This window comes from Sinocyclocheilus grahami, unplaced genomic scaffold (assembly GCF_001515645.1).
Source record: "Sinocyclocheilus grahami isolate Dianchi unplaced genomic scaffold, SAMN03320097.WGS_v1.1 scaffold316.1, whole genome shotgun sequence".
NCBI lineage: Eukaryota > Metazoa > Chordata > Actinopteri > Cypriniformes > Cyprinidae > Sinocyclocheilus > Sinocyclocheilus grahami.
Genome location: NW_015505495.1, coordinates 79,062 through 90,993, shown reverse-complemented (window position 1 = coordinate 90,993; position 11,932 = coordinate 79,062). Strand labels below are relative to the sequence as shown.

The 11,932-nt window shown below is 31.6% G+C and overlaps 2 protein-coding genes across 3 annotated transcripts in view; both read left to right on the top strand.

Annotated features, from left to right (window-relative positions):
* The window catches only part of LOC107601976 (myelin-associated glycoprotein), a 15,733-nt gene extending 8,333 nt beyond the window's left edge, over positions 1-7,400 (top strand). Inside the window, exons 5-8 of one of the 2 annotated variants that reach the window (XM_016294350.1) lie at positions 2,968-3,237; positions 4,157-4,256; positions 4,357-4,507; positions 7,200-7,400. In XM_016294350.1, the coding sequence (XP_016149836.1) occupies positions 2,968-3,237; positions 4,157-4,256; positions 4,357-4,507; positions 7,200-7,295 (617 nt within the window). In that variant the 3' untranslated portion in view covers positions 7,296-7,400. Of the gene's footprint in view, positions 1-2,967; positions 3,238-4,156; positions 4,257-4,335; positions 4,508-7,199 lie in introns of both variants that reach the window. The other variant, XM_016294349.1, reaches the window with a different exon arrangement.
* Positions 7,401-9,699: 2,299 nt separating this feature from the next.
* LOC107601957 (DNA repair protein XRCC1-like) overlaps positions 9,700-11,932 on the top strand; it is a 41,305-nt gene continuing 39,072 nt past the window's right edge. The window contains exons 1-2 of the mRNA XM_016294329.1: positions 9,700-10,252; positions 10,458-10,541. Coding sequence (XP_016149815.1) covers positions 10,202-10,252; positions 10,458-10,541 — 135 coding nt within the window. The 5' untranslated portion in view covers positions 9,700-10,201. The remainder of the gene's footprint in view (positions 10,253-10,457; positions 10,542-11,932) is intronic.

The window sequence follows — 11,932 nt, the reverse complement described above, 5'->3', positions numbered from 1 at the left end:
ATTGATTGATTGATTGATTGGTTGGTTGATTCGTTGGTTGGTTGGTTGATTCATTGATTGATTGATTGATTGATTGATTGGTTGGTTGATTCGTTGGTTGGTTGGTTGATTGATTGATTGATTGATTGGTTGGTTGGTTGATTCGTTGGTTGGTTGGTTGGTTGATTCATTGATTGATTGATTGATTGATTGATTGGTTGGTTGGTTGGTTGATTGTTTGATTGATTGATTGATTGATTGATTGATTGATTGATTGATTGATTGATTGATTGATTGATTGATTGATTGATTGATTGATTGATTGATTGATTGATTGATTGATTGGTTGGTTGGTTGATTGATTGTTTGATTGATTGTTTGATTGATTGGTTGATTGATTGTTTGATTGTTTGATTGATTGATTGATTGTTTGATTGATTGATTGTTTGATTGATTGATTGATTGATTGATTGGTTGGTTGGTTGGTTGATTGGTTGGTTGGTTGATTGATTGATTGTTTGATTGATTGATTGATTGGTTGATTGATTGTTTGATTGATTGATTGATTGATTGATTGATTGATTGATTGATTGATTGATTGATTGGTTGGTTGGTTGGTTGATTGATTGTTTGATTGATTGATTGATTGATTGGGAATAAACATAAGAAAATATAGGTAGAATTTCCATTGCCTGTCCATAATGCCCACCATCTGTTAGGACCCAACTTCTGGCCAAGCTCAGGAAACACCGGTTGGCACTCTTAAGTCCGGGGACAGAAAAATGTGATGTTGACATCTTTTTTAGTGCCGCCGTTGTGAGAAGAAGAAAAAAACATGCTGAAACAATGAAATAACTGTGCAAGTTTCACAGAGGTTATGAGTGAATTAGTTTCCACCATTTAAGGGAGAAACAAATCATTAGAGTATGATTTTTTTTTAAATATATTTATTTTTCCAGCTTTAACATTAGACAGACAAAGGGAACTTTGAGTTGAAGGGTGAAATATAAAAAGATGTAAAAGTGATCCAATCAACAGAATAATTTAGCAAAGCAGCAGACTTTAGAATTTTTAATTCTGAAATAAAGAGACTGACCATTTAAGCTGGTCTCAGTATGGGACAGAGAGTAGGTGCCCGTGTTTTTATTGGTGAATTGAGAGATTTGCAACTTAGTATTTATTTTATTTATTTAAATTCATGTTACTTCCAGTCATGCTGGTAAACATATGCTTGTTGCTGCCACCATTTAACTTACAGTTATTATTAGTTGTGATGGACAGGGTTGACTCGTTGACAGGGGGGAATTTGTGGCCTAATGGTTAGAGCGTCGGACTCGTAACACAAGGTTGCGGGTTCGAGTCTCGTACCGGCAGGAATATACAGCGCTGTCTCCCACCTTCAATACCACGACTAAGGTGCCCTTGAGCAAGGGCACCGAACCTGCTCAACTGCTCCCCGGGTGCTGCCCACTGCTCCAGGTGTGCTCATGGTGTGTGTGTTCACTGCTGTGTGTGTGTGTGGATGGGATAAATGCAGAGCACTAATGTCACGTCACGTCACTTTCTCATCCGTGAGAAAGCCTTAGTGCACCCCTGCTGGCAGAGAAATGTATTGCAGTTGCACATTTCACTCACAAGGCTGTTCAAAGAAACTGCCCCTAAAGCTGTGCTTATACATGTGCTGATACATGCGAAAACAAATATAGTTTTCAACTTTTACTGTCATTTGACACTAACTCCTATTTAGGCCTCCATTAGCAAGTGGGACAGAGTACAGGTGTATTGACAGGGGAGATAAAGACTTCAGTAGAGTGCAGGGTAACTGGAACTGGGGTGGCTTTTTCCAGCACACAGCTTTAATACTGAAACCAGAGCAGCAGCATCCTGCACAAAGGCTTAACTGTGTTGTGCTGCTTGTGGTTCATCTATAATGAATCAAAAGTGTAGCGTTCACGCGCTGTTTGCCCAACAGAACATGCAAATTACCAAATTTGTCCCCACACGAGTCAACACTTCGCTACCGGTTTCCTTCCAACCACAATATGTGTTAGCGTGCTCAGGTGCTATTTAAATTCAATGAAGAGAGGACTCAAACCGTGATGATTTCATCAGCTATGCGCTTTCAGAATTCTAAGTTAAATGTATGCTTGGAAAGTTAAAGTTGCACTTTTTTATTACTTTGAGATCCATTGAAAGTTGCAGCCATATAAGAATGGCTTGCTGTAGATAAGGACTTTTTGAAGGGTCAGAGCTAATGTAAGATGAGATCTCAGCCTCCATTGAGAACTATTAATCCTGATCTTAAATGATCTTAAATGGCTGGTGTGATGAAGTGAATCAAGTGTTCATTTGCTTAATATCTGCTCCAAATTGGCCAAAAATAATCAAAAGGGTGGCACAAATTCAGTTAGCCTGCAGGATCTTTATGAAATGAATGAATGACACTGTATGATTAAAGGTGAGCATGCAGAGACACGTCTTATACATTTGTGTGCAGCTACTGTAGGATTATACTGTAGCTTAAAATTATTATGCTTTCAGATGTTCCATGTCATGTTAGTTTTAATTCAACCATCATGTCTCTTTTGGGGTCTCAAATACCCCAGTGCCTTTTTGATTGATTGATTGATTGATTGGTTGATTGGTTGGTTGGTTGGTTGGTTGATTGTTTGATTGATTGGTTGATTGATTGATTGATTGATTGATTGATTGGTTGGTTGTAGGGCTGCATGATAAATCGCATGCGATATTTAATGGATCTTATCAGTAAAGCCGGTTCTGTAATCAGCGGTAAATCTCCATCACCTGCGGGCTTTCACATGGAGCAGCATTAACTACACAGAGCCGTTGTTCACTGACGAGCTGCGCAAAAAATATTGCATGCGATTTATCGTGCAGCCCTAGTTGGTTGATTGATTGATTGATTGATTGATTGATTGATTGTGCTGTTTTGTGGTCTCATATTCTCATGATTCTGCGTCTCTGCAGACGCTCCGGTGATTGTGTCCCGCTCGTCCTGTGACTGGGACGGGACGCTGCTGTCCTGCTCTTGTGTCGTGGACTCGAACCCTCGTGCCGCCATCACCTGGAGTGTGAACGGGACTCACCTGTCTGACAGGTTTAACACCTCATCTTCTTATGACAACCACATCGTGATGGCGACGCTCCGCGGGATCTCAGACGCGTCGCTGCCGGTGGAGTGTCACGCTGTCAGTGCTCTGGGAAACCACTCGCTCCTGCTGTATGAGCCTCACGAGGGTACGATACGCTGCCAGTTATTCAAACCCATCTGCTCGTACTTTTATCATTTATAATATTTATAACATTCATTTATAATATTTACATAAATGTTTAAATATTTAAAGAAAAGGTTTGCATATTCCAATTTGATCATTTTAATTATTCACAATTAACTATTATTGTTATTATTATTGTAAATATAATTGATCATATTTACATAAATGTTTAAATATTTAAAGAAAAAGTTTGCATATACCAGTTTGATTATTTTAATTATTTGTAATTATTTGATATAATTAATTAATTAACTATTATTATTATTATTATTATTAGAAATATAATTTATAATAGTTACATAAATGTTTAAATATTTAAAATTAGCATATTCAAATTTGATCATTTACAGTTAACTATTATTATTATAATGAATATAATTTATAATATTTACATAAATTTTTAAATATTTAAAGAAAATTTGCATATTCAAATTTGATCATTTTAATTATTTACAATTAACTATTATTATTATTATTATTAGAAATATAATTTATAATATTTACATAAATGTTTAAATATTTAATTACTAGTTGCAAAAAAGTTAGCATATCCCAATTTCTTTATTTTAATTATTTATAATGTTTTATTATCTAAATGTTTTAATTAAATATTATTAATATAATTTATAAGGTCTACATAATTGTTAAAGTTTTGAATTACTATTTTTCAAAAAGGTTTGCATATTCCAATTTAATCTTTAATTATTTATAATTATTTTATGTAATTATTTTTATTACATTTTATTATAAATATAAGTTGCAATATTTACGTAAATATTTAAATATTTAAATACCATTTAAAACAGTTTTTGCATGTTCCGTCTGGTGTTATGATACTGTAAGATGTGTTATAATGCTGAAGGTGTTGTGTTTTTCTGCAGGTGGTCTGATATGGACCGTAATCCCGACAGCAGGTGCTGTGCTTCTGCTTCTGCTGCTGTTTCTGCTGCTGTTTTTCTGCTGCTGCAGGACAATCCGAAGGTAAGATGCTCCGCACTCATGTGTTCATCTCGTCTGACTGTCAGTGTGATATCGTCTGAGCTGGCTTCTCGTTGTGAAGGAGACGTGTCATGGCCTACAGGCCTCCAGCCGTCCGTCCCGAGCTTCTGGGAGTCTGTCAGGAGCGCATGCCGCTCTACATTAACTGCAGTGAAGTCACAAACGTCTACAGCAACGGCAGCTACCAGCTCGTCTATCAGAACTGCACTCCGCTCTTCGTACGGAGCAAACAGGTGCAGTACAAGACTCATAGTCATATTTGAAGTCAAATTTGTTACATTTGTCAGAAATTTTAAATGTTTTACTTTGTACTTTTTAATGTAGAATTTTTTTTGGGGGGGGGGTTTGTTTGTTTTGAATTTTTGAAGTTTTGAATTTTGGATTATCAAATTTATTTATTTAATCATTCATTTATTAATTAGTTTGTTCATTCATTCATTCGTTCGTTTGTTCGCTCGTTCGTTCGTTCATTCGTTCCTTCATTCATTCATTCATTAATTCTTTCATTCCTACGTTCGTTCGTTCATTAATTCATTCCTTCATTCATTCATTCCTTCGTTCATTCCTTTATTAATTCATTCATTCATTCCTTCATTCCTTCATTCATTCCTTCATTCGTTTGTTCATTCATTAATTCATTCATTCATTCATTTGTTCGTACATTCATTAATTCATTCCTTCATTCATTCGTTCTTTCGTTCATTTCTTCATGCCTTCATTCATTCATTTCTTCATGCCTTCATTCATTCATTTCTTCATTTGTTCGTTCATTCATTCATTCGTTCCTTCGTTCATTCCTTCATGCCTTCATTCACTTATTAATTTGTTTGTTCGTTCGTTCATTCATTCGTTCATTCATTCATTCATTCATTCATTCGTTCGTTCATTCATTCATTCATTCATTCCTTCGTTCATTCATTCCTTCGTTCATTCATTCGTTCATTCATTCATTCATTCATTCATTCGTTCGTTCATTCATTCATTCATTCATTCCTTCGTTCATTCATTCCTTCGTTCATTCATTCGTTCATTCATTCATTCATTCATTCATTCGTTCGTTCATTCATTCATTCATTCATTCCTTCGTTCATTCATTCCTTCGTTCATTCATTCGTTCATTCATTCATTCATTCATTCATTCGTTCGTTCATTCATTCATTCATTCATTCCTTCGTTCATTCATTCCTTCGTTCATTCATTCGTTCATTCATTCATTCATTCATTCATTCGTTCGTTCATTCATTCATTCATTCATTCCTTCGTTCATTCATTCCTTCGTTCATTCATTCGTTCATTCATTCATTCATTCATTCATTCGTTCGTTCATTCATTCATTCATTCATTCCTTCGTTCATTCATTCCTTCGTTCATTCATTCGTTCATTCATTTATTCATTCATTAATTCATTCATTCCTTCATTCATTTGTTCGTTCATTCATTCCTTCGTTCATTCATTTGTTCATTCATTCATTCCTTCGTTCATTCCTTCATTCATTCATTCCTTCGTTCATTCATTCATTAATTCATTCATTCCTTCATTCATTCCTTCATTCATTCATTCCTTCGTTCATTCCTTCATTCATTCATTCCTTCGTTCATTCATTCATTCCTTCATTCATTAATTCGTTCATTAATTAATTCATTCATTCCTTCATTCATTTGTTCGTTCATTCATTCGTTCATTCATTAATTCATTCATTCCTTCATTCCTTCATTCATTCATTCCTTCGTTCATTCATTCATTCATTCATTCCTTTATTCATTTGTTCGTTCATTCATTCATTCATTCCTTCGTTCATTCATTCCTTCATTCATTCGTTCGTTCATTCATTCATTCATTCCTTCGTTCATTCCTTCATTCATTCATTCCTTCGTTCATTCATTCGTTCATTCATTCATTCATTCATTCATTCATTTGTTTGTTCATTCATTCCTTCATTCCTTCGTTCATTCCTTCATTCATTCCTTCGTTCATTCATTCCTTCATTCATTCATTCATTCGTTTGTTCATTCATTCATTCATTCCTTCGTTCATTCCTTCATTCATTCATTCCTTCATTCATTCATTCGTTCATTCATTCATTCCTTCATTCCTTCATTCATTCATTCCTTCGTTCATTCGTTCATTCATTCATTCATTCATTCGTTCGTTCATTCATTCATTCATTCATTCCTTCGTTCATTCCTTCATTCATTCATTCCTTTGTTCATTCATTCATTCCTTCATTCATTCATTCGTTCATTAATTCATTCATTCATTCCTTCATTCATTTGTTCGTTCATTCATTCGTTCATTCATTAATTCATTCATTCCTTCATTCCTTCATTCATTCATTCATTCCTTCATTCATTTGTTCGTTCATTCATTCCTTCGTTCATTCATTTGTTCATTCATTCATTCCTTCGTTCATTCCTTCATTCATTCATTCCTTCGTTCATTCATTCATTCATTCATTCCTTCGTTCATTCATTCCTTGGTTCATTCATTCGTTCATTTCGTTCGTTCGTTCGTTCATTCCTTCGTTCATTCATTTGTTCATTCATTCATTCATTCGTTCGTTCTTCCTAAAGGTCCAAAATAAACATTTATTAAAACCCTGAATTATAAAAATAATGTTATGTGGAAGTCATTTCCATTTAAATATGTAATAATTTTTAATTTTATATATTTGTAAAAATTTTTAAATGTTAAATTTTATTTTTTTAATTTTTATTTTAATTTATTTATTTTATTTAGAATTTTATTCTAAATGTGTTATTTCATTTAAATGTGTTATTTTTACATTTTTTATTATTGTATTAGTATTTAAAAAAATATATTATTATATATATTTTTTGATTTTGTATTTGTATTTTTGTTTGTTTGTTTTGAATTTTTTTTTTTTGGAAAACGTATTCCTAAAATCTTGTTTGTCTGTGTTCCAGATGCACAAGAGACAGAGACGAGGAGCGAGACGCCAGCGAGCGCAGACCCCCGTCACTGCTGACTCCGACACGGCCGTCTATGTGGAGGTCCTGTGAGCTCAGACTGTGTGCATCTTCACTGTGTGCTGTTACTCCTGCTTCAGCTCGCCTCCAGAAATAAAGAAATAAACTCTGTGTTTGGCATCTCAAGATGCAGTGATGCGTGTGAGTTTTTTCATATTTTATTTGATTCCATTTTACTAACATTTATTTCCAGTTATTGTTTGTTTTAGTTTTTATTCTATTATCATTGAAATGCTATTGTAGTTTTTATTATAATTTCTAATTATTTTTTATTTTAATATCTTCCATGTTTATTTTCATTTTAGTGAGATTTAGTAAATTGTAGTGTTTTTTTGTTGCTTTTTTTATTTTTATGGTTTTTATGTCTGTATAGTTTTTTATTCATTTCGGTTTCAGTTTTAGTTATTTTACTACTCTAAGTTAAACTAAATTAAAATGAGGTGTTCTTAAAAAAAGTTCATGGTTGTTATGCATATATATACTGTATATACTGTATATATATAATGTTTATCAGGGTTATTATAATTTACTAAAACTGAAACCGAAACTAAAACAATACAAAATAAAAGAAACATTAACTGAAATAAAATATAAAATCTTTTTTTCAGCTTCTTGCCAAGGCAACATTTCTCATTTTAATTTAGTCTCAATAAAAACATATATATTAGTAATGTTTTTTTGGTGGTTTTAGTTTTAATTTGATGTGTTAACTAACAAAATGCAATCTGAGATTCACGAAAGGCACGTTACTTTTACAATATTGTTTGTTATGTATGCAAAAAAATTTATTATTGACAGTTTTTAGATGTATTTTAACAGGGCTCTCAGCTGAAGACATTTGTTTTTAATGAAGTGACAAGCTTTGCTGAAATTATTGAACTAATCTCATAAATCCTAAATCTTTTTTTTGCAAAGAAAAGGTACCTGGAACATTACTAGCGACTGACTTTATATAATAATACATAAATACAATACATTTTTTATTATTGTATTAGTATTTAAAAAAATATATTATTATATATTTTTTTTGATTTTGTATTTGTATTTTTGTTTGTTTGTTTTGAATTTTTTTTTTTTGGAAAATGTATTCCTAAAATCTTGTTTGTCTGTGTTCCAGATGCACAAGAGACAGAGACGAGGAGCGAGACGCCAGCGAGCGCAGACCCCCGTCACTGCTGACTCCGACACGGCCGTCTATGTGGAGGTCCTGTGAGCTCAGACTGTGTGCATCTTCACTGTGTGCTGTTACTCCTGCTTCAGCTCGCCTCCAGAAATAAAGAAATAAACTCTGTGTTTGGCATCTCAAGATGCAGTGATGCGTGTGAGTTTTTTCATATTTTATTTGATTCCATTTTACTAACATTTATTTCCAGTTATTGTTTGTTTTAGTTTTTATTCTATTATCATTGAAATGCTATTGTAGTTTTTATTATAATTTCTAATTATTTTTTATTTTAATATCTTCCATGTTTATTTTCATTTTAGTGAGATTTAGTAAATTGTAGTGTTTTTTTGTTGCTTTTTTTATTTTTATGGTTTTTATGTCTGTATAGTTTTTTATTCATTTCGGTTTCAGTTTTAGTTATTTTACTACTCTAAGTTAAACTAAATTAAAATGAGGTGTTCTTAAAAAAAGTTCATGGTTGTTATGCATATATATACTGTATATACTGTATATATATAATGTTTATCAGGGTTATTATAATTTACTAAAACTGAAACCGAAACTAAAACAATACAAAATAAAAGAAACATTAACTGAAATAAAATATAAAATCTTTTTTTCAGCTTCTTGCCAAGGCAACATTTCTCATTTTAATTTAGTCTCAATAAAAAAATATATATTAGTAATGTTTTTTTGGTGGTTTTAGTTTTAATTTGATGTGTTAACTAACAAAATGCAATCTGAGATTCACGAAAGGCACGTTACTTTTACAATATTGTTTGTTATGTATGCAAAAAAATTTATTATTGACAGTTTTTAGATGTATTTTAACAGGGCTCTCAGCTGAAGACATTTGTTTTTAATGAAGTGACAAGCTTTGCTGAAATTATTGAACTAATCTCATAAATCCTAAATCTTTTTTTTGCAAAGAAAAGGTACCTGGAACATTACTAGCGACTGACTTTATATAATAATACATAAATACAATATGACATAAATAGTACATAAAAAGAAATAAAATAAAATAAATAATGAAATTAAAAAAAAGTTGTATGCCTCTTTCTTCTGAGACTTCTGATGACTTCCATCGATTCTGTGTTTGTGCGAGTGAAAGGACTTTTATTCTGCAGTCTAGCGTGTTCCGGCGGCGGGCGGAAGTGACGTCACGTGTTGTGGATCGAGAGGGAGCATCTCACAGACTACAATAACACGCATATAAAGCGCTTTCTGAGCTCCGGACCTCGGTACAGTGTTCTTGGTTTAATGCAGTCGAGTCTGAATGACTCCAGCGCGGTTTCTGCCGCTTTAATGAGCGCTGTATTGTTCGCTAACAGCAGCGCTCAGTGCGATGAAGCCTTTATTATAGTTATTTACTTTGATGTCGATCCGTTAATACTCAGATAGTTTGCATTTATGTCAAGTATTTGAGTAAAAGAATCAAACCTGTCATGTTGCCGCGATGCGGTGTCTGATTTGTGACCGAATCGTTCATTTGAGTCGATTCGCAGTTCGAACTAAACGACTCACTAGTGAATCAGTCTGAATCAGAATCTTTTTAAGCTTGTTTTTTGTGTAAAACTCTTATCCAGCAATCACAAACGAGTGGAAATGTCGTGGGTGAAGTCATGAAAATGCTTTTTTTATAGCTCATAGGTGTTATGCAGGCTTTCATGTACATATTATGATGATTTTCACTGTTTTCACATGATATGCCTTTGATGTGCAGTGCTTTCAGGTTTTCTGAGACCAGAAGCAAGAGTTTAATTTGAGGAGCATGCCTGAAATCAAACTCAAGCGTGTCGTGGCGTGCAGCAGTGAGGACAGTGTAAGTCGTTTCTATATGTAATGAAGAATAATAAGATTTAGTGGCTTTCCAAAAGCTCCAGGCCGCTTTACAATCAGCACACACTGATCTGAACTGGAGAAGAGTCGTAAAAGAGTCACTGAAATGAATCAAACTGGCCAACTCTGGTTCACGAGTCACAAGAACAGCTCTGTGTGTTTGTTAATGAATCAGTTGTTCTGCACAGACTCACAAAGCAGATAACCTCCTGAGCTGCGACTCCTGCAGAAAATGGAGAGCTGGAGAGAAGCACGTTTCAGTCATTCTTCAGGTGTGACTGTTTTATTTCTGGCTATTTTTGTATTTTTTAATAAAAAACAAACAAACAAAAAAAATATAAAAAAATTTTTTTGTAACTATACATATTTTTAATACAGTTTTAATAATTAAACAAATCAAAAATAATACGTGTTATTTATATATATTTTTAAAACAATTTAAAAATATTTTTAATAATAGAAAAATATATTTATTTTTAATACGTATTTTTTATATTTTTAAAAACAATTTAAACATTTTTAATAATTAAAAAAGATGTTATTTATAAATAATTTTTTTAAAAACACATAATTTTATATATTTTTCAACAACAATTCAAACATTTTAATAAATAAAAAATAATGTGTTATTTATATATTTATTTTTTAATACACATAATTTTTAAAACAATTTAAAAATATTTTTAATAATAAAAATATATATTTATTTTTAATACATATTTTTTATATTTTTTAAAACAATTTAAACGTTTTTAATAATTAAATAAAATAATAAGTGTTATTTATAAATACATTTTTTTATACACATAATTTTATATATTTCAAAACAATTCAAACATTTTTAATAATAAATAAAAAATTATAAATAAAACAATTCAAACATTTTAATAAATAAAAAATGTGTCATTTATATATTTATTTTTTAATACACATAATTTTTTAAAGAATTTAAAAATATTTTTAATAATAAAAAAATATATTTATTTTTTAATGCGTATTTTTTATATTTTTAAAAATAATTTAAACGTTTTTAAAAGATAAATATATAAATAATAAGTGTTATTTATATATTTATCTTTTAATACACACAATTTTTTATATTTTTTAAAAATATTTTTAATAATATAAAAACAATTAAAAAATATTTTTAATACTTAATAATATAAAAAAATGTTTTATTTATATATTTATTTTTTAATACACATAATTTTACATTTTACTTACTTGAAATATTATTCATTAAATGTTAAAGTCCCCCTGTAGTCAAATATTTTATCCCTTAAAACTTATCTTTGATCATCAAAATTACATATTTAAATGTTTTTTCTTGTGAAAATAATTTTCTCATGCCTTAAAATAGCTTGAATGTAACTCTACACCCTTGCCTCATTTAATATACGCGGATCTATGAACATGCAAATTAGGCCCGCCTCCACTCAGTCACACAGCCAGCGCCTCCTGATCCACTGAACTGTAGTAACCGCAAAACAATGACTGATAAAACTATCTTTTTATTAGCGGACAACTACAGTGAATACTCTAACATTCGTTAAAGTTACTTACTTGACGATGTTGTGTCCTAAAATGCGGTTCTAAATTCACATTAAACCACAGCTTCATGGGTTTTTTGCTCTGATTTATTTTTGGTTTTGTGCTGGTATTG